Here is a 23,849-nt window from a genome sequence, read left to right as displayed (position 1 = left end):
CCTATTTTCCCTGCAGAGAAACATGGAATCAGTCTGACCACACGGTGCAGAGAACATGGAGCTCTGTTCGGCTGCTTCCAATTGGAGCTCTGTCATTATGTGAGCTCTGGGTGTGTCTGAGAGGCAGCCAGCCAGACTGTGGAAACCAGGCCACAGCAGGAACATCTCTCCCTCATGACTGCCCTGTCGGATAACACTGCCCTCTGCTGGGGGCAACCGGGACTACTACACACTGCTCAGCATGTACAGCAGCACATACAGTGGAATTTCTTTCTAAACAGCTTCCAATTTAAGTTATTGTACATTTTAAATACATTTATCAGTCATTCAAAAGCCAACTAAGTGGCATAAGTGGACTAAAATCTACAATATTGGCATCCAAAATCAAGCAGGATAGAAATATAAAGAAGTATAATATGGAAATACTTGATTAAAGTACAAGTACCTCAAACTTAACATTAAAGTTAAGTGTGAGGTACTTCTATTATGCTTTTACAGGTTATTTTTGGGGCTTACTGTAAGGTACATCTTTAGGAGGATTTGACACATTTAAAACAATAAAAAGTAATGATGCCGACATTATCTTCAGCTATACTTTGTGTTATGTGCTAATTAGCATATAAGCCAAAATGTTTAAACAATTAGGTCAACATGGTTAATTTATGTGCTTAACGTTAAAGGGTGCAGTGAGCTCGTTAACTTATTTCCATTGATTAGACACCTGGGTTTCCAAGCCAACAATTTTCTCTTTACATTCTTTCACTATGTATCTATCACTAATACTGGATGTTGTCTGAGGTTCTGCAGTGGGTTAGTGCACTCATCTTCCATCCAGCGAACCAGTGGAGCACCAGTTCGATCCCACCTTGACAACACCAACTGCAGTCAGCATGCCGTTGTGTCCTTGGGCAAAACACTTCACAGATTTCTGTATAAAGTACAATACTGATACTGAGTCAAAGACAGCCAATGTGTAATAGCAGCAATGCTTTAATACAAATACATTTGTAGATGGAACAAGCTCTCTATTCCCATCACGAAACAATAAATATACTCTGCCTTGATGGTATTGATGCCTTATTTTAAATATAAATTGATAAAAGTGAAATGGCAAAAATAAAGAAGCATGTGTGCTGTCATAATGTGTTCAGTTTTTATATATATAAAAACATGCACGGATCAGGTCATCCCTGCTGTCATGATCGTATTTGAGTCATTTCCATTTCATATGTGGGATATATGGAGTACGGCAAATGACGGTATTGCAAGTATAATTCTTTTTTAAATGTGCAACTTTTATTTATCTATGCTTTCATTCATTTGTTTCCATATTGATTTATTTCACAATTCTTTAAGCAATTATGTATTTCTCTATTAATTAGAATATTAATTTATTATTTTGTTAACTCATTCCTGTATTTATTCATTTACTTCTGTATTTCTTTATTTCTTTAATCCTTATTTTAACATGGAAACTGTATTGTTTTCTTGTTGTGGGCTATAACAACTATAACATTTGAGTATACATTTAATTATGTACAATCCTTAGAGCTACAAATTTGAGCTATTCAACCCGCAGTGTTTGTGTTTCCGTGCGGTAAAAAGGTGTATAAAGGTATTGACACATATTATGAATGCATAAGGATAACAGAAGGTCAGAAATGCAGATATGAGATTTATATCTGAGGTTTGCCAGTTAAATATAAAGTGTGTTGTATACAACAAAATAAAGGAGTTTACTTTAAACCAATGAACGCCGGAAGGTCCTGTTAGTGTCAGTTTCTATTGTGTACAGGAATTTGTGAATCCAAAAATATCTGAAAGCAAAAGTTTTTTATCAGAAATGATTAGAAAGGTTAAAATGATATTGTCTCTCTGGCCAGCAGGAGGGGCTGCAGCTCCTGCAATCAAAATCAGAATCGGTTTTATTACCAAGTAGGTAGCCTAAGGGGTTAGATTTGTCTCATAAATATTTGTGTGAATATACAAATAATTTGTGTGTAAATATGTGATTTGTAAATGTAAAACACCATCCACAAATGCATTTAAAAGATTTGCAAACTCACAAATAACTGTGCAAATGTAAAACGGATCTGCAAATACGCAAAAATGTTTTCACAGATAAAAAAAAGATCTGTGAATACTATAATTAATTTACAGATAAACACAAATAATTTGTGAATATCTCTTTCAAATCAAATCAAATCAAGTTTTATTTATATAGCACATTTATAAACGATTTATGGTCGAGCCAAAGTGCTGTACATAAAATAAAATAGCCTACAGTAGAGACACTTTACAGCAAATACAACAGCACAGATTGTTCAGAATATCAGTATGAGAAAAACGACACCCTCTGTCCTTAGACCCTCACATCGTACAAGGAAAAACTTCCAGAGAAAACCCACAGTTTAAAGGGAAAAAATGGGAGAAACCTCAGGGAGAGCAACAGAGGAGGGATCCCTCTCCCAGGACGGACAGACGTGCAATAGATGCCGTGTGTAAATCGAAGAGATAATACATTTTACAGCATATAGACCGAATGTTAGGAAATGCATGTGTCTGTAATAAGAAGATGAATCCACGAGGATGTCAGCTACAATCCTGTGGGAGCCATCAGAGAAGCAGCATGACAAGACCCAAGGCAGGACCGCAGAGACAGGTTCAGCCACGACCCGAAGTCCACGACTTAATCCAGAACTCGGGATAGAGGATCCAGGACACAGGACTACAGCAAGAGGATCGGCCTCGACTCCGGATCCCGGCGTAGATATAGATACAAAACAAGAACAACGATTTGGCTGGGTTAATCGGAACAAGAGAATACACAGACACAGACAGAGAGGGAAAAGGTCATTGGATAAAAGTTATTCTTGATAACCCTCTAGAAAGATCTCATGAACTTCCCCACTCAATCTATCAAGACCCGAGCAGTCCTATTAGATATAGGATAAGAAACAGAGATAGGGAGCACAAGAACCTATCTCTTCGTCAGATGCACTCCCCCGCTTATCTAAGCGACTCTGTACCCCGTTACCCTCTACAAGGCCATAGACCAGCAGAGGGGAAATAGGGGGTGGGTAAGGGTAAGGGTTTTTAAGAATAAACCACAAGGGTCTAAAGGGAAGAAAAAAGAAAAAAAAGATGAAATATAAGGTACTATATTTTAAGTAATCCTATCTACTATTCCTATATTTGAATAATGTATAAACTATTTTTAAAATACTTTATGAAATCCTATGTTATGTTATAAATATTAAAATAAATAACTAAATGAATAAATAAATAACTAAATAAATGAATAAATAGATAATTAAACAAAAACCAGAGAGAAAAAGTGAGTTTTAAGTGTTGATTTAAAACCCCCCAGGGTCTGGGCCGACCTCACATGGAGGGGCAAGTATTCCAGAGCCTAGGGCCAGCCGCTGCAAAAGCTTGATGTCCTCGGGTTTTAAGCCTGGTCTTAGGCACTACCAGCAACAGCTGATCAGCCGACCTTAAGGCTCTGCCTGGGGTGTAGCGATGGAGGAGTTCGGCTATATAGGCCGGAGCCAGCCCATTTAGGGCTTTAAAAACAAATAAAAGGAGTTTAAAATCTATTCTGAACCGAACTGGAAGCCAGTGCAATGAAGCCAGAATAGGCTACATGCACAGTCACTTCCGCATTCTACTCATAGCGGCCGATTAATTTCCTATTTGAAAATGACGACCTTCTACACCCGCTGCCTACAAGAGCTTCCGAAATTAAAAATGTCAGATGTTCATCGGATTTGCCGGACGACTAAAGCCCCAGCCAGCAAACTCGATAAAGGCTTCAAATGATATGCTGCGTCATATATACACAACTATGAAGGTAAGAAGGTAACAGGTACTAACCAGCTAGCTTATGCTCCGGGTTACGCTAACGTTAGCTGTCAAAAGCTAGGTAACGCCAGAGCCCTATAGTATAACTACTATTATTATTATTATTATTATACTACTACTATAGTAGACTACTATAGGGCTCTGGGTAACGCTATGTACTGTTTCTGGTGTTAATTCTTTAAAACATTAGCCATTTTGCTAACAAATACTATCGTTTAATAGCCTTATAGCCTAGCCAAGGTTGTCTTGTTGTTAGCCACACTGCATAATGGTATCAGCTTTTGTAAAGCAATGTTGCCATAGATGTTTTTGATGTGAGTATAGATCTAACGCTGTTGCTCTGTTTTTCTTCATTCAGTGTCCAATAAAGACAGGCTGACAGGGCAGGTCAGCGTGAGAGCCTTGTGCTACAGGTCAATGCGGAAGAGCGAGACAGCACACAGTTTGAGTGTAGGCAGGCAGCATTGACACTGTGTTCCCCCCTGTTTATTGAGTTTCAGTTCAGTTAAACATTAGTTTACCTTAAGGGAATCTCAACAGTGTCCTACTTCTCCCTGCTTTATCACAGCTGATTGGTCAGATATTATTACATTGATTATGGATGTGTAAGTTTGGGGGTTAAAATATATAGTCAAAACTGCTTTAATACAATTTTCAAGGCATCTTAGTTTCCAAAGAAAGTTCATTGTGGTATTGTAGGGTAAGAGGGTAACACTAAGCATTCAGGAATACATGCTTCTTCTAGGATAATGGGTCAGTAAAAATAACCAATAATTCTACTCATAATAACCTCCTGGCTCATTTACCACAAGTGAGGTTACTAATCACTAGTATTTCTTCTCTCTTTTTTAGATAACGCTTCGTGATTCATCACCAGTGGTGCTCACGCACAACCAGTGCTCCTGTGTTGCAGGAACTGTTTTGTGCAATCACACAGTAGCATTGCTGTTCCAAACAGCACACTACACTGAACTGAACATGCCAGTTGTGCCACCTGTGCATAGCTGTACTGAATCGGAACAGCAATGGCACAAGCCGCGAACAATGGTAATTTCAATGAGGTTCAAATACTTGTAATCTTTCACAGAGTTTTTGTTTTAAAGTGACTCAACGAACAGTAATTGTCTTTTCCTTAAGGGTGTGAAGCCAGGGCCCATCAACTCCATGGTCTTCACCAAGCCTGTACCAAATAGGATGGTGCAGACTGGAGTAAGGTAATTTTAGCTGGAAAATTGTGTTTCCTGTGTTTTTAAAATTCATAATTCTGGTGCTGTATTCCTAACCTTTATTGTCACATTAATGTGCTATATTGTCTTTGCCATTCTTTGTAGGAGTGGATTCTACAGAGGCATGGTGGGGCCATTAGCAGATCCCTGCCTGTTCAGAGTTACGGAGGCATACTCAGCATTCAGCATTGAAGACAGGCCGCTTGTGACCACAATGAACATGAGACCTGACAAGCCCCTTGTGGAAAGTGCCTTCGGGATTGTGCAGGAGGGCAGTGTTCTGTCCTATCAGATGCCTGCTTTGACGTCTCGGTACACCACACTTCACACTGACACACCACCAACACCCCACTTGCCCATAGAGGAGTATGTGATCTTGCCATGTGATTTACCGCTGGTGTGCTCAGAAGAGGAGCAACTACATATGAACAGCTTATCTGTTGATTTGGAAATGTCTCACAAAATTGAGGAGGCTACCCGTGAGCAAAGCTCTAGCTCAGAGTGGCATCTGCTCCGCAAACCCAGGGTTACTGCCTCTAGGTTTAGAGAGATTTGTCACGTCAGAGGTGAGAGCTCTGCTAACTCTCTTGCAGAGCGAATACTCAAAGGTACAAGGCAGACTGCAGAAATGAGGAGAGGTGCCGAGATGGAGCCCACAGTAGCAGCTGAATACAGTAGACTGGCAAACGTGAACTACTCCCCTTGTGGCCTTGTCATTCACCCCTCTACGCCCTGGCTTGGTGCCTCCCCTGATGGAGTTGTTTTTGACCCAACAGAATATCCCCAATTTGGCCTTGTTGAATTCAAATGTCCCAATGTCCCAAATTATGTCGACTGCAAATATGTGCAGATGGAATGTGGCTCCCCTAAGCTCAAGAAAAGCCATGCCTATTACTGGCAAGTACAGGGTCAACTTCTTGTATCTGGGATGCAGTGGTGTGACTTTGTAGTGTGGGCACAGGAGGACTACCTGGTGCAAAGAATATACACAGATCCAGAAGTGCAAAGAGCAATCAGAGAAAAAGTAACGTTTTTTTTTTTACACATACATGCCGAAGTACCTGTCATTAAAAAAGTAGTGGGCACTGTAGCCATTGTTAACTCTGTAAGCAGTTAGCTGCTAGACCCTGGCTCAGCCATCATTGTTTTTAGGAGGCAATCCCTCAATCATGTGTTCTGAATGACAACAAAATGTGATTTCAATATTTTGTTTTTGATATATATTGTTTGTCACATTTCATATATGTAAATAAATATACAATTGTATTTAAAAAGACAATAAAGTGAAGTGATTTTTGTGTAATGAATAGTAAATCATTGCATTTGTAAGAAATCATCAACGCATTGTAATTTGCTATTTACCATTTATTCAAACAAAACACTAGCGTGTGTCAGGCAACACGGGAGTACGGTGTGCTCACCCAGCTTAATCACAGCTACCTGCACAGGTGTCATCATCTTGTCTTATTTCACCCATTTCTTGACCAGTGCTTTGTTCTGATAGTTTGACAGCATACATGCTACTGCAAACAGTTGGTTGATGTTGTAGGCATGGGACAGGAGGATGACACCATCAAAAAGTTTGTTCTCTTTTATCCTCCTGATGACACGCTCCACATGAACCCTCAGTCTGGCAATGGCCTGTGTCTCCCTCACCTGATAGGCTGGCATTTGCTTCTGCTTTGACAGAAAAGGTGGGCAGTACACCTTGCATTTGCAGCAATCGCTGATCAGGAAGCCCTTATCTACCATCACTGCCATGTTTTCAGTCAACAACGCAGCTATTCCAGACTGTTTGAAAATCTCCTTGTCGCTGACAGAACCACCATACAGACTGGAAACAAATGTCACTGCGCCATGTGGGGCTATGCCAACCAGGGCTTTCATGGTGCAGTGACATTTGTATATAGAATACATTTCACTTTGGAGGAGGAGTGAGGATGGTGTTTGACACCTCAGCTCTGTGCAATCCAGGATCACCTGTGTGTCTGGGAAATCTTTGAATGCCTCTGGGAGGTGGGCTTGAACTTCTGCAGGTGTAAGCCAGATACACTGTGACCCCAATAAAGTTGTAAGAAAACTCGTCCATGTTGCAATGATGCGGCTCACAGTGGACTGGTGTACGTTGAAGCGGTTTGCAAGGTCCCTCTCTTTCAAACCCACCGACAGGAAGCAGAGAAAAAGGAAGAACTCGTCAATTGGCTGAAGCAGCTGTCTCTGGAAGATAAAAACAAAAAAAGGGTACTATATTAATGTCATGAGTGTAGCACACCATGGGAAAAACATTAAGTTGTTTTAGTTCTCTGATGTATTCAAAAAGGATTGAGTACTATAGCCTTTTAGCCTACACGAAAGCAATGAAATGTCGGAGAAACATTTTCCCTTCAGTTTGTGTTTAGATTGTGTGTTAAAAGAAACGTAGCCTACCGTTGATGGACGTGCGTGTGTAACCACTTCTTCATTCCTCTTGGCAGCTGATATCGCTCTTGTAACACGAACCATTTTATAAATGGAAGGCTCAATCAAAAACCAGAAGGCCATCAGGTGGTTATAGCTCGGGAATCTGTACACAAAAGACACATGTCAGTCATTAATTGACTCGTTAATGTAGAGGAAACTTCTGTGTAGCAATGCTGTGGGAGTCACCGACTCAGGAAGGAGACACGGGAAGAGCAGTAGCTTTGATGTCAAACACATGATGGTTTATTTGGAGTTAACGGCCGGAGGATTCACATCACAAGTCCAAGAGTCAGAGGTTCTGACTTCACGGTAGAGTTGCCACGTCAATTCTGAAGAACTCTACCCCAGACCCATGTATTTAGCTAGTTCAGAGAGCATCATCAACATGCTGCATAACAAGATAGAATGATAACACCTCTATCAGCTGACGCCAACAGGCAGGAACAGGGAGACAAAACACTGAGAGCACAGCAGCCAAGGTTACAGGTGCCTGTGCTCAGTCAGGACAGTTTGAACTGATAAACTGGGTCAAAGTTATGGGCCTTGGAAAATATTCCACAACAGTTAACTGTAACACATGGGCTAATGCTTTCCTCTTGTTTGCTATAATACATTACAATTCAAATAGACTGATTAAGAAGGCACTTGGTGCAGGTATAGTAATATACAGCAGTAACATGTAACAACTACATTAAAGCAGCAGTAATAATAATCTAAAACATACAGGGAACATTTTACACAGAATGACTACTTTTACTCTTCATTCTTAAGTGTGCAACTGGGAGAAACGCAGTGGATATTGACATGTACTTTTACTTTGGTAAGGTTTTGAAGATTTCCACTTGTAGTAAAGTATTATCAGTATGTTGTTAGTATTAGTATGTTTTACTCCACCACATTTAGTTAACCTTCATAGTTTCTAGTTACTTATGAAAACACATGATTTATGATTCTACATGTTCAGTTCAGGAGTATTTTCAAACCATAGTATTTGTACTTATACTTCAGTTAAGTTGAGTAGCCTACTTATTCCAACACTGCATGCAAATAGTCAGCAGTCAAACAGCAGGTAAACAGGATTCTTTATAAGCTAACCCATCTCAAAAACTTGGATAGAATTTAGCCAAAACATTACCTGGTATAGAATCGGATGTTGTCGTCGGAGCCAGCAAACCGCTGTAAGCAAAACTCTCGCTGGACTCTTAACTCTGGCCGAGGCTATATACAGGACCGTCCTGTACACAGCTCTCTGAAATGGCTATATACAGGACGGTCCTGCACAGAAGCCCTGAAATGGCTATATACAGGACGGTCCTGCACAGAAGCCCTGAAATGGCTATATACAGGACGGTCCTGTATATAAGGTCTCTGAAATGGCTATATACAGGACCGTCCTGTATACAAGCTCCGAAATGGCTATATACAGGACGGTCCTGTGGATAAGATATCTGAAATGGCTATATACAGGACGGTCCTGTAAACAGCTCTCTGAAATGGCTATATACAGGACGGTCCTGTGGATAAGATATCTGAAATGGCTATATACAGGACGGTCCTGTAAACAGCTCTCTGAAATGGCTATATACAGGACGGTCCTGTGGATAAGATATCTGAAATGGCTATATACAGGACGGTCCTGTGGATAAGATATCTGAAATGGCTATATACAGGACCGTCCTGTAAACAGCTCTCTGAAATGGCTATATACAGGACGGTCCTGTGGATAAGATATCTGAAATGGCTATATACAGGACCGTCCTGCAGCTAACGTCAAATGACTATCTACAGACCGGGCTATTATAGCATGCTTTAGCAAGTTTCGCGGGTGGTAATGTAGGGATAGGATTCACAGATAAATATTCTCACGACAACATTATTTTCAATGAGTTTCCCCTCAATATAAAATTGTGGCAATTAAATCTCTTTCCATGCCAATTGCTTAGCTTTTTATGCTGATTTCAGTCTTTTTTTTGGCTTATCTTTTTATGTTGTTTCAATCATTTTCTACTTTATATTTTCCAATGCACAATGTTTTACTTGTAAAGGATATCACTGCATACTTTAAAGAGATACTCGGTTTTATTCAAACTGAAGTTTTTTTTTTAAAGAATACGCCGACATTTCGTTGACGTGTGATTTTGCATTGAAAGCAACACAAATCATTTATCGGCTACGCCGGCATTTTTATTTTAGAAATCGGAGAAACCGTATTTTGAATTGTATGTAGTATGCTGTACATTTTTGTAATTTATCCTGCTGTAAACGTTAATTGTACACCAATTATATCCATATTTCTGTAGACTACATAAAAAGCGACTCGATTTTTCTGCCGATAAAGACGTGAAAATCCCATGAAATGTCAGGTTTCATTTCTAAAATTGGTGAAGGTCACCCTCTGGTTTCAAACTGGAACACCTTTGATACCTTATCTTGTCATTTCGTAAACCCAAGTGCTGGCCCCTTGCCACAATACAATCTATTTTTACCAGGCAATTAAATTAATATCACATTACATTAACGGTAGTTAGGTTTTGAATTTTGCCTGTGATCAATCTGTTATTGTCGTTTTTGCTTAGAATACTAAATAACCAAATTAGTGGCAATTTATAAGTTAACGGGTGAGGCGTGTTAACACCGGTTGATCTTCAGCGCGACCTTTTAAACATAACAAGTATTAGCTCTTCCATGAAGCTTGTCTACCGCTAGCAAATTATTTTTTTGTTATTAAAAAACAAAAGTTAATGCCAGTGAAGTAATATTCGGAGAATCAAAGCCGTATCGACCATGCTGCAATGATTTTCATGGTTGAACCCGTTAAAGCTGGTCCATCTTTCATGTAAGAGCTACTAGTATACGCAATGTGAAAGAGTGCACGTTTCCTAAAAGGGTACGTGGTTTCTAATTATTCTTAATATCAAATAAATTGCTCGTTAGTTCTTCACTTTGATATGAATTCTTTGAAATACCAATCCGCAGTTGTCAAATACCGGTTATGTGTACCAAGTAGAATTGTCAATACTTTGATGAAGAGAACTAGTTGGATACGGGCCATATTACAAAGCTATCTTACGTGCGTATATATTTTTAGCTCATCCGCAGATGTGTAGTCCGACAGGGCAGGTCTTTCCGAATTTGTTTTTATTGTGGAATAACATCAAAGGTATTTAATAAGTTCATACACTGATTGTTCAATTTTAATATTCGGATGAAAGATCATTTCTCCACCAAAAAGGACAATGGTTATTTGAGAAAAAAGAAAGTAAAATAATTCAACAAATTAACGTATTTATTATATAACAACACAGAGTTCCCAGTTTTTCTTGAATATATCATTTGGCATTATGTCTATTATCACAATGATCACTACAGTCATACCACCAATTAAAAGTAAGACAAACACGATCAAGCAAACTGGTGCAATCTTACTTCATAGACAAAGTGTTACAACTATAAAAAAAAACACACATAAAAAACTAGTCGTAACTATACTGAGTGTAATCTAGGTATCGGTAATACGGGAGATCCGAGTTCTCTAGGTTTCAGTTACGTTTAGCGCTATATTGTGACGTCAATCTCAGAAATGTTAGGCAACGTCACATTGTCGGCGATCTGACACGTCAGTAAAAAGCTCTGTGGATTATTGAAACAACTACATCAGCTTTCCGCGATCAGCTTTTTTACGTTTTTACCGACAATGTGACGTTGCCTAACATTTCTGTGATTGACGTCACAATATAGTGCTAAACGTAACTGGAAACCTAGAGAGCTCGGATCTCCCTTATTGGATAGGTTTCTGCAACAAACTCGGTAGAAATGGAATAACTGTCTCTAATGAATTTACAATAGCAACACCTAGCTAAAAAAAAACCTCAAGATATGTCAAATACTATTTGTTGTCATGAAACTATTTAGGGGCTATGTCCACTGATCGAAGCAAGCGGCGCCAACACATATTAACTGGACCCCTCCCCCCCCCCCCCGAAATGGATTGCCGTGCGTATAATGGGTTTAGCGTAGCGCTTGCAACACGACGATCTGTAGCAAACTGCAACGAATCGCCTAAGTCGGTCATTCAGTTTTGACAAGGGACATGCAGATAAGTTTTGAAACAAATAATAATAATAATATATAAATAAATAAACATAAGAACTAAAGACTATCTTTCATTAATCTTCAATTTGTGCAGTTTCACGTTGCAAACGTCAGCAATCTAACTAAAGCCATCTCCTTTAATCTCGCCGAGCTCGTAAAACTAATCCATCAAGGATTCGATAAAATACATACACAAATTATAATTTTTGTAAGCCTACGACGTGAGGAGCGACTGTTAACACTGACTACCCCTATTGTCGATTTCTCTCAAAACAGATTTTTCGAAACTAATACATACATAATCGAAGATTCGACAGTTCTTTATTAATATTTTGATAACTGACTATGTTATGCATTGATTTATTCAGTGATGAAAGTGCCTAACGTTCCGAACATGCACTTGTATGTAACACCTTCAGATCCTTTTACGAGCTCGGCGAGATTAAAGATAGCTTTAGTCAGATTGCAAACGTCAGCGGTCAGTATAATTAAATAGGAATTGCTTCCCTTGTCACATTAAGATTGCAAAATGGACCTACGAACCAAGCAGAACGAAAATCAACCGTAAATGCCAGATATTAGTTATTTTCTTTATTATCTTAAATTACATAATTAAATAATCGCGATTATTTTTTGGCACAATAAATTAATTAGAAAGCCCGATGGATGTATTTAGATACACCAATTTAATCTTATGAGACCTTACTGTTCTGCATCCATTGAAACCGGCAGATCTGTTTTGCAAGGCTGAAATACACCACATATTCGTAAGTTCACCCTTGGAAAGGAAAATAATAAATATCTTTAACAATTTAATAAATACAGAAGAATACCATTACATTTGATTGATAATATGAATAAATATGCTCTATTTTTAATACGAAGAAGCTTTGAAAAATACATATTTTTATCTGAATCAACGAGTTCGTTTTAGTTACGACGCATTCTGAAAAATAGCTACAATGCATCGCAATGCTATGATCAACTAACTGTACACGAGCCCCTGACGGAAAACTAAATAGCAACTTATTTTAAAGAAGTAGAATAAATAAACTACAATCATAAAATCGAATGTGTTAAAACCTTGCATGCTTACAACAGGAATGTTCATACTAGAAATGGTGATGGGCCATTTCATTCGCATTATGTACAAGATCCAAACATCACCAGTCAGGGTTGCCAGCATTTTTGTTAAATAAACTTCCCCGACTTTTCCCCCGACAAAATTACATTTTTCACTGACCTTTCCCCGACAAATGAACAAAAATTAACGATAAAAGAAACAAAAATGAACGGCCTCCTTCCTCCCATACCGTCTTTTCCTTCCAGTTTACTATTTCCATAATCAAAGTACATAATTTGCAAATCCCTTTCAGCCTTCTGATTTCTTTATAATATATAGTAAAACTTCAAAGATGGCCATAGCCTCATAGATGATACTCGACACAAAATTACTCACCCCCCCCCCCCTGACTTTGATGAAATTTGCAATTTCCCTGACCGTGAAAAAAAAATTCCTTGACGCTGGCAACCCTGCCAGTCCTTGACATTGCATTTCAATAAAAATAAATATTAAAAAAGCAAGATATTTTAAAACCATGTACAACCATGGTCAGGAAAACTCACTGACCTCCATCTTTGTCACATTTCAAACGTTATCAAGTTGGTACAAGCCCCAACCCCCACATGAATGTTCTATATAGATAATATCTAGATGGGTTCCAGACCGAAAACTAACTAGCAATCTATTGAAAAGTTAAAAATAAATAAACAAACAATAATTATACAGTCCAATATGTGATCATTTGCATGCTTACAACAGGGATGTTCTTTTTCATATATGAAATATTTAGGTTCAGTAAGGGCCCATATTCAATCTGTTATCATCATAAAATATATTTTAAATGAATATCTTAAATATGCTGGACGGATAACACTAGTAGTCGACAAAATTCAATCTGATTAATAAATATTCAACTATATACTGTCGTTGCTAGACAGGACAGAAGATATGCGTCATAAAACCTCAAATAAAATTAGACTAATTCATATCGCATCCAATCTCCATGAACTTACATAATGATTAACAACTTATGACCCTCACTTTACATATATGCTGAACAGTTACACTAAACAAGCCTATTTGAATAATAAATAATCATTTCTGTGTAAAACTTTACAACTTAGATAGGACGGTATATATCACGTTATTTTGTATATTATATATACTATATATGGAATATTTATTTTAGGTTCAGTAAAGGCCCAGATCCAATCTGTTATAGGGTTATCACCATAAAATATATTTTAAATGATTATCTTTGGACGGATAACACTAGTAGTCTAACAAAACTCAAATCTGATTAATAAATATTTAACTCTATAATGTCATTGCTAGACAGGACAGTACATAAGCATCATAAAACCTCAAATAAAATTAGACTAATTCATATTCAGAGGGTGTCGTATTGTCATACTGATATTTTGTACAAACTGTAAAGTCCACTGAGACAAATGTAACATTTGTGATATTGGGCTATATAAATAAACATTGATTGATTGATATCACATCCAATCACCATAAACTTACATAATGATTAACAACTTGTGACCCCCACATTACGTATATGCTGAACAGTTACACTGAACAAGCCTATTTGAATAATAAATAATCATTTCTGTGTAAAACTTTACAACTAGATAGGACGGAATTTATCTTGTCAAGTCAATATTATACTTTGAATATCAAATCTGTGGGACTGATAAACATTGAAACAAACCCATTAGAATAATAAATAGTCAATCTTGTACTTTAACTTACATGAGTATGCTGGACGGATAAACACTGAAACAATTCATCTGAATAATAAATATTCAATTCCTTGCCATGCTTGTAACAAGACATTGCCAGATAAGAGAGTAAATATCCATAACTCACTCCCTAACAAAATGACTAGTAGTCATGACCGACTAATGATGAAAATTACTTCAGAGATTAATTCATATCTCAGTCCACATTATATATGAAAATCACCAATATCCTGGATGGATACACATTGAAACAACCCTATTTGAATAATAATTATTCAATTCTCATTAATACATTTGTTAAGACAGTAAAGTGTATATGACAATGACTAGTGGCGTTGACTAATTGAGCATGAAATCACCATGACTCTTCACAATATTTCTTTACTTGACAGGTCAACATCATGTATTTTCATACATGCATATCTACCAGAAGAATGTTATAAACACTTTTTATCACACTCAACACAGTAATTTTCTTCTTCACTACCAGAAACATCACAGTGCGACATGAACTCATTTGGCCATGATGTATCTGAAGTTTTTTCAGTCACACTTAATGTTGGTTATTTTGGGCATGCACTGTTATTCACCCCTTCCATTTTATGTACAGTTTACTGGGAAGTATCAAAACAATCCCGACAACGCCATTCTTTAGCCTTTTGGTTGTTCTGGAATACCTCCCTGGGGATGGAAGCACAGGTCTTATGGTAATAGTCATCACACCCACCACACTCGGCCATTTTTTCTTCTCCATTGTCTGGCAGGCGGCTGCTGCACCACAATGGGACCTGAACAGCTTTCACTGTTTTGCTTTTGACAGTGACAGACTCAGATGGGAAAGGAAGCAAGACCGCATCTTTTAGAGCTTGCAGGAGGTGCGACCTCATCTCAGTTTGTTTATAGTTGCTTGTACTGGGATCTCTCCCATTGCACAGATCAGTGGCTGCTGCTATTGCAAACAGACCACAGTCAACACCACCTTGCTGCCTTTGGGACTTCTGAATTTTAACATGCATGCTCCTTTCATTGGTCATGATGATGGAGGCAATCTGCATCTTAATGGACATGGGGACAGATGAGTACAATGAATCGTAGAGTTCAACTGTGTTGTCTCTGCTGAAAAGATTTCCAACTGTCACCCAGTGCAGCGATCCATCATGCAGCACTTGAACAAAACTACCATGAGCAATCTCAAAATGAAGCTTTGTTCCCAGGACAGGATCTTGAAGTCCTTTCATTTGTGGGAACTGATCCTTCAGCATTCGAAGGGCAGCAGCAATATGAATGTCAGTAAGCATGGAAGTAGGTGACTTCAAGACTTTTTCAAAGTTATGAGTATTATATACATTGGTCCTTGTGTCCCTCTTGTTTGTTTGCTTTTTCTGCATTTTTCTTTCTCTGGACATAAATACATTTTCACCTTTCTTCACTTTGGTTTTGTTTCTTTTTTCTCTGACATTTCCTTTAACATGGACAGACAGCGGCAATTTTAGAGATTTCAGTTGTTTTAATGCATTAACTGTGTTCTCAGCACCACCTGTAACAATGTTTGAAGTCTTTTTATCTGCTTTATTTCTTCCATCTTCCTGCTTATCTTCTTGTTCCCCGGCAGACGTTTTGGCGACATCAGCTTCAGACTGTTCATGGAACTCAACCTGGATGTCCTCAGATGTTTCTCTGGCAACTTCATGCTTGTCTTCAAAAAGTCTAGACCTCCGTTTAAAAACCGGGGATGCCCGTGGTATACTGATGTGTGATAGTAAAATTGGAGTAGATGGGGATGAAAAAGTCTGGGCTGGTGACGGCACTGGAGTTGTATCCTCAGCTGGTTCTGTAAGTTCCTTTCTTGGTGTGAGCAAGTCATCATCAAAGGAAAAGCCCACACCAGATGTTTCATCTATCCACTGGGCTGGAGATGGCATAGGAGTCAAGTCCTTAGCTGGTTTTAGGCCTTGAACCTTTTTGGGTGTCAACATGGCATCACCAAATGACTCTGAAATTTCCAAGGACAGGCCCACACCAGATGTTTCATCCATATGTGCATGATGTGAATCCTTAGCCAGAGATTCTCCATGTTCAATGAGATTACATGTATCTACCGGTACTTCAGGGGACAGTGAGTTATTCTCAGTTTCTTCAGATGGAACAATAAGAACTTTCTTGTTCTCAAGCCACAATTTGTATAATGTCACGAGTGTGTCATACTTCTCATTGAACTCTCTGGTACCATGTGTAGATGAAAGGTCAGCAATAGACTGACAGACAAACATAATTTCTTTGTATTTTTCTGTTTTAGTCTTTGCAGATGGCTTTGTCCTCTTAGATATCTGAACCAAATGTTGACTTAGTTCCTCATTAAGGACAGGAGACTCTTCGTTGGTTTCCATAATTCACTTTCTTTTCTGGACCCCAGTTAACTGCAGCTGACAGGTTAACAGCCATCTATCACTAACATCATCACATGAAAACAGGTCCTGGCCATCTACAAGTCTTTTGGCAAATTTGTGTCTACATGGCAGTTCCATTGTCTCTTTCATGGGGCAGTGGCAGCCATCTCTGGCATAACGACTCGTTTTCAGTTTGGCAGCATCTAACTCATTGATAATTATGCCAGCTGAGTACGGGGTCACGCTTTTCACGATTAAGTCTTTAGTGGGACAGCTGTCACCGAGAACATACTGCGTTTTGTACGCCTGGTTGAATTCTTTGTGTTTCATTTCTGCAATTTTGTTGTCGTGGAATATTAGGAGTCTCCTCACACAGGTTGACAGCGTCATCTGTCTGTCCAAGACATCTTTTATTTTCTGGTTGTGATTCCATTCTATTATTTGTTGTGTTGCCTAGATTAATGTGTTTCATGGTCAGATAATACGCCCAGAATTTTTTGCAAGTGCCCCAGTTTTTATGATAGTACTTGATGAAGTCATCAGTTGACACTGCTGTAAGGTGCCCAACTGCCCTTTTAAAGGAAGCTCGTGTCGTTGCATAAACAACGGACCTGAATGCCTTATTAATAACTTCTTTGCTTTCTGTGTCAATAGACAACTTGGAAACATGACGTCGGACAGCCTGCAAAACATGGAACTTGCACAACTGTATAGTTGCATGGGGCATGACATCTTGCACTGCCCCGATCTCGCTCATGTCTTTGTCTAGAACCACCACCTTAACAAGCTGGATATTGTGAATCCTTGAAAATTCAGACATAAGTGAAGCCATTGTGAATTTCTTCTCATTTCCGATAAAAGCATAGGCAACTGTTTGTCCAACACCATTTCCATCTTCCACTAAAAGTGAAAAGACGGGCATCCTTAATGTGTTTGTTCCATAGGTGGAATCAATCATAAGTATTTCTGGAAATCTTTGAAACACCTCTCTCATTTCTGATGTGACAATGAGGAGATATTCCAACGTTCCTTCTTCACTGGTCTGTACAGAAATGAATGCACCTGGGTCACGAGCACCTGAAAGACCAAAACATTGTAACTTCAATTATACTGCTCCATAACCATGACATCAACATTTAAGGAGACCAATTAAAAAGAATGGAAAACAAAACAAGAAATTCATTGAATTGTAGTCCCCCGCTTTTCCAGTGTGGTTAAGTAGTATTGATAGTGTTATATGTTAAGCTGTCTGATATATTCCATGGCCGTGTTTGAAAAAAACTTAATTTGTGACTGGGGAGGGGGGGGGGGGGGCCTAGATTACAATCTAAAAACTTGCAATCTATTCCCCTTTTTATTTACCAGTCCTATTAGTTATATGTTAAGCTGTCTGATATATTACATGGCTGTGTTTGAAAAAACTTAATTTGTGACCCCCCCAGTGACCCCAGTTTATTATAATCAATCAATCACCTGACATACACTGGTACAGATTTTCATAAAGACACAATAATTAATGCAAACATCAGCATGATTAGACACATACATTTATTTTATTGCCTGGTTTAGAAAGTTTGTCAGGATTTTTCACTTTGTCAAAACTAGAGCTCTGCGCAGGCGATGGCACCACCATCGCATATCCCCGTGCCATGCATTCACCCCTACTCATGAGTGAAAGCAAACTGCAATTGCATTTTATGTATTCTATTTACCATTATCTTCAATGTATCCCCCCAAGCCCTTAGCCCTCCCCAGAGGAATATATTATAATTTAAATACTTGCAATGCATTCCCCTTTTCAATACCTCCTATTTGATATATTGTATGACTGTGTTTGAAAAAACATAACTTTGAGGCCCCTCCCCCTCCCCAGATTATAATTTAAATACTTACAATGTATTCCCCCTTTCATAACCTCCTATTTGATATACTACATGACTGTGTATGAAAAAACTTAATTTTGGGACCCCTCCCCAAGGGGGCTAGATTATAATTTAAATACTTGCCATGTATTCCCCTTTTCATATATTACATGACTGTGTTGAAAAAAAAATCCTTTTTTACCCCCCCCCCCTTTCGTTACCTCCTATTTGATATATTACACAACTATGTTTGAAAATATTTAATTTTGGGCCCCCCTCCCCAAGGGGCCGAAACAAAAAAAACTGTTCTATACATGTATGTATAAGGGCCCAAGTCAGTGATCAAAATTTCAAGCTCATAATTAAAAAATTCAGCTATTTTGTGACAAAAAACCTCACCCCTAGCCCCGCCCCCAGGCTAAATTTCGAAACATTTTGGAAGGTCATAATCATGACAATATCAAATCAATACATAAATAAATATGTATGGGTTGCTTTCTGGTGGAGACAGGTACATAAATATTCCCCACCTGTCACCTGAGACATGTTTGTTTTTTCACACATTTCGACACAATTTTTTTTATTAGGCCTAATTAATAACAAAAGACAATTAAAACCCTAATATATAAAGAACTTTTTTTTTGAAGAGCACAAAAATGTGGTATTATGCAACCAACCTGCTTATCTCATGATTGTGTGACAAGTTTACTGTCACAATGACCAGCTTCTCTTTCTCTCTATCAACAGACAGAAACACTCTTCCTGGACAGCCCTGCTTGAAGGAGCTGAAAAAGACAACAAAAAACAGTGCCATAGGATATGCTGCTTAATATATCCAGTTTTTTGCACTCAATAACCCTTGCCATGTCTTTTATTTGTATATGTGTATACTAGACAGCAAATTCGAAGCACCCCCTTGGTTCCTCAAGATACCTTTCAATTTGATATACAACACGACTACAGGGCTAGAAATATCACCTGTCTACCTGTCCCTGACAGGCGATTTTTTTGAGGGACAGGTAGAATAATGTTTTACCTGTCCCATGTGACAGGTAAAACAATTATCAGAGTTTTCTGTTAAATACTATTGCTGCTACACTATAGCTAATTAAAGCAAAGCAATAGGTCATTACTATGTATATTATATTTGATATATTATCTTGTTATCTTTGAAACATTTTGAAATGTCATAATTATGACAACACATCATATATATCAAGACATAAATAAATATGCACAGGTTGTGGTCAGATGGAGACAGGTAAATAAATATTCCACCCGTCACCGAGACAGGTAAGTTTTTTCAAACATTTCGACCCCTGGACTATATTCGATGAAGTTTAAAATGTAACCCCCTCCCCCCCCATCTGATACTTCCTTTTTGAAATGCATCTGATTGAAGTCATTGAATTAAGCATTTCAGTCACCATTTATTCCCATATACTGATCTAGAAATTGCTTACAATAAATACACAGGTTATTTTATGCATTCTGACACATTTTCATTTCTTGCACTCATTGACCCTGCCACACACCCAGTGCCACATTAATTATATATATAAATGTTAATTACAACTGCAGATCATTATACAGGCCAAAATTAACAATACCTGTTTTGTGCTCCAAAAAAACAAGGGCAATCCCCTCGCATATAGATTTGTCGCAGAGATGTGAAATACAAGAAGACAATTCTATCTTTATAATATCTCTCAGCCAATCTGTCAATTTAGCTGCTTCTTCCTCTATTTAAAACCAATCTATGTATAAAATTCCATGAAATTCTGTTCATCAGAAGGTAATATATCAACTAAAATGAAAAACTTTTAAAAACAAAATGGCTGCCAGTGATCTTGACCTTCGAATCTCAAATCCGGTTCTTCCTCTCACCAAGTCAATCATGTGTAAATTATCATCAAATTCTGTTCACAAGAAGCTGACATTTCAACTGAAATGCAAAACTTTGAAAAACAAAATGGCTGCCAGTGACCTCGACCTTTGACCTCTGAACCTCAAAATTGATCTGCTTCTTCCTCTACCTAAAGGCAATATATGTGTATAGTTTTAGCAAATTCTGTTCATAAGAAGCTGATATATCAACTTAAACGCAAAACTTAACCAGAAAAATGGCCAGTGACCTTGACCTACGAACCTAAAAATTGATCTGCTTCCTCCTCTACCCAAAGGCAATATATGTGCATAGTTTCAGGAAATTCTGTTCATAAGAATCTGATATATCCACTGAAACGCAAAACGGACCGACCAAATTCTATATCCCCTTCCCCCAACTACGTTGAGCAAGGGGTAATTAGGGCAGGTGTGATTTTGATTTTTATTAAGATATAATTGTACAGTTATATTTTCATGGTTTAATTTTAAAGTCAATAAAATCTAGAAAAACCTGGCAAAACAGATAACAAGCATAGTTGATTTTCTTCTGGGTTGCCAGCACTTTGGTTAAATAAAGTTCCCTGACAAAATGACATTTTCCCTGACTAAGCAAAACAATTTTCCCTGACAAGTGAAAAAAAAATTACGATAAAAGGAACAAAAATTAACGGCCTCCTTCAACCGCATTGTCCTTCCATTTTCCAATTTTCCATAATCAAATTACATAACTTGCAAATCCCTTTCAGCCTTCTGATTTCCTTATGATATATAGTGAAAATTCTAAGCTCTTTAAAGTAACATTACAAAATCAGAAGACTACCATAGCCTTACAGATTATTTTTCCCTGAAATTTGCAATCCCCCTGACCTTGAAAAAAAAATCCCTGACGCTGGCAACCCTGTTTTTACTTGAAATCTCAAAAGTAAAGTTGTTTTTCAATTGGAAAGTACTGTAAACATAGATTTGATTTTTTGTCATTGAAGTCTTTCCCAGACATGCCAGAAATCCTGATAAAACTTTAGGGCAGGGCCCATTTTCAGAGCTGCAAAAAAGTTAAACTTGTTTACACTGCCTTAGGGGGTGCTATAAATTAGCTAATCTTATTTACAATGCCCAAGCCCCAAGGGCATTGTTCACCTAATCATCTTAGATAGGTGATATGCACACTGATAGTGATAGAAAACAACAGTCTTAAGGCTGACAGGCTGTGACAACACCATTATCGATGCTTATTATTGAAGTGGAGCTTTCCTAATTTGGGGACAATGAAATTAAACTGGACAATCATTATCAGTCAGTGGTGTTATACAACTACATCCAGCTTAAGGTTCCACGGGCCACTTTGCTTTACAGTAGGAAATGTGACATCCTCATACACATGCGCACGGAATTTGTGACAGAAGAAATTACATATTATTAATTTATGTTGTTAGTAATAGTACTGACTAGATGATGTAATTAGAAATGTTGCCATTTTAACATTAATTAAGAATCCCCTCCCCCAACAAAATTATGTTATTCCTACCATAAAAATGTTTTATGAATTGTGAATAGGTATCCTAGAGGATAAGTAATCGAGTAAATAGGTCGTCCCCCACCCCCCCCCCCCCCCCCATATTTTATTTTTGGGGGAAATGACCCAGGGGGAAAGAAATTCTGAAATGTTAAATTAGTAGCATTTGGGGGGGGGGGGGGGGGGAGAGGGAGAGAGACGTCTTGCACCCGCCCACATTCACACCTTGTGTACCTTGCTCCCGAAGCATGTGGAAGTGAGGGGGCTGTCGAAATAGAAAATGAACTTTGATTTTTATCAGTTTTAAATTCCTACGAAAAGCAGCCAAGTGGCCTGTGGAAACTTAAGGAGAAGTAGGTGCTTGCAGTCTGCGTTGACAAATATGCTACGAAACTGGTCACTAGGGGTGGATGGGTCAAATTTCAATATTAATATACTCTTAGATCTATGAGCGCAACACATCCAGAATCATCTACTATTTAATTAAAGCATATACTGTCTGCATGGTTCATTGTAGTCTGCGTAGAAGAATGTAGGATCTATACTATGCGTGTCGTGCAGACAATTATTAGAAATAAGACACTGATATTGAAGCATCAGCTTAGGTCCATGGTTTTGGGGGGTTGATGGCGCGATGACTGGGGTTGGTTTTGGAGGGAAAATTATGCTATGGACCGCACCTGGTTTTCAAATGTACGCTTAAAGTTATTCTCGAAAACAAGCACTTAACTTAACTCAAGTTAATTACTAAATTATAACTGTATATTTACCTTTGGTGTGGACTTCCGTCCAGTCGTTCGGATATCCCCGCCATGTTTACAAATATATGTAATATTACGGAACGTGAACCGATCTGGTATCGGCTTGACTTTTGCAGATAGCGTTTTATTTATGGCCGCAACTGTTTTGCTGCTGCTCACAACCCAGCTTATGCTACTATTGGCACACCATAATTTGAAGCGCTTTTCAAAATCTTCGAAGGAATCAAATTCTTCCCCCTCCTTCAAGTCATCCATCTCGTTTTCATCCATGTCGAATTCTGGCGCGCGGGCCTCCGAGCTCGCTGGCGCCAACATAAAATCTCGCGTGATTTCTCGTTGACAATGACGTCACGGTCCTGTATATAGCCATTTCAGGGAATTGTGTACAGGACGGTCCTGTACACAACGCCAAATGGCTATATACAGGACCGTCCTGTATATAGCCATTTCAGAGAGCTGTTTACAGGACGGTCCTGTATATAGCCATTTCGGAGCTTGTATACAGGACGGTCCTGTATATAGCCATTTCAGAGACCTTATATACAGGACGGTCCTGTATATAGCCATTTCAGAGACCTTATATACAGGACCGTCCTGTATATAGCCATTTCAGGGCTTCTGTGCAGGACCGTCCTGTATATAGCCATTTCAGAGGGTTGTGTACAGGACGGTCCTGTATATAGTCATTTGGCGTTGTGTACAGGACGGTCCTGTATATAGCCACTCCCCTTAACTCCTGCAGTTGCTTCTGCAGATCCTCCACTGTTTTGGAGTTGTCTTCTGTAGCTTGAGAGGACATGTCCAGTGAAGCTGGTTCAGGGGTTGAGCAGTAATCATGGTCACGGACATCGATGTGCTCTTCCTGCTCCTCCCGAGAGACTGGTTCAGTGGGCCGCTCCCTTCTCTCCCAAACACTAGCCCGCGGTGTTTGAGCAGTGAAGTGATTCCACTCAAACAGTTGGTACAGCACCTTTCACAAGCCTCCT

At 38.6% G+C, this 23,849-nt stretch overlaps 2 protein-coding genes across 3 annotated transcripts; one reads left to right on the top strand and one right to left on the bottom strand.

Moving 5' to 3' along the window:
* The first annotated feature begins 3,674 nt into the window (after positions 1-3,674).
* On the top strand, positions 3,675-6,364 carry LOC117532418. Of its 2 annotated transcripts, none has more exons than XM_034195749.1 (4): positions 3,675-3,853; positions 4,717-4,911; positions 5,002-5,073; positions 5,196-6,364. In XM_034195749.1, exons 1-4 carry the CDS (start codon positions 3,758-3,760, stop codon positions 5,280-5,282), a joined length of 450 nt encoding a protein of 149 aa, XP_034051640.1. In that variant the 5' UTR covers positions 3,675-3,757; the 3' UTR covers positions 5,283-6,364. The 2 variants fall into 2 exon arrangements, with proteins under 2 accessions (XP_034051640.1, XP_034051638.1); XM_034195747.1 differs by having other exon boundaries at positions 3,678-3,853; positions 5,002-5,078.
* A 76-nt stretch (positions 6,365-6,440) lies between these two features.
* Positions 6,441-23,849, bottom strand: LOC117532419. Its single transcript, XM_034195750.1, has 4 exons — positions 23,592-23,849; positions 8,686-8,751; positions 7,518-7,653; positions 6,441-7,307 (listed from the first exon to the last, which is right to left on the bottom strand). Exons 1-4 carry the CDS (start codon positions 23,660-23,662, stop codon positions 6,555-6,557), a joined length of 1,026 nt encoding a protein of 341 aa, XP_034051641.1. The 5' UTR covers positions 23,663-23,849; the 3' UTR covers positions 6,441-6,554.

Source organism: Gymnodraco acuticeps, unplaced genomic scaffold (genome assembly GCF_902827175.1).
Source record: "Gymnodraco acuticeps unplaced genomic scaffold, fGymAcu1.1, whole genome shotgun sequence".
NCBI classification, from domain to species: domain Eukaryota; kingdom Metazoa; phylum Chordata; class Actinopteri; order Perciformes; family Bathydraconidae; genus Gymnodraco; species Gymnodraco acuticeps.
The sequence above is the reverse complement of the archived record's forward strand: the minus strand, read 5'-3'. Positions and strand labels throughout refer to the sequence as shown.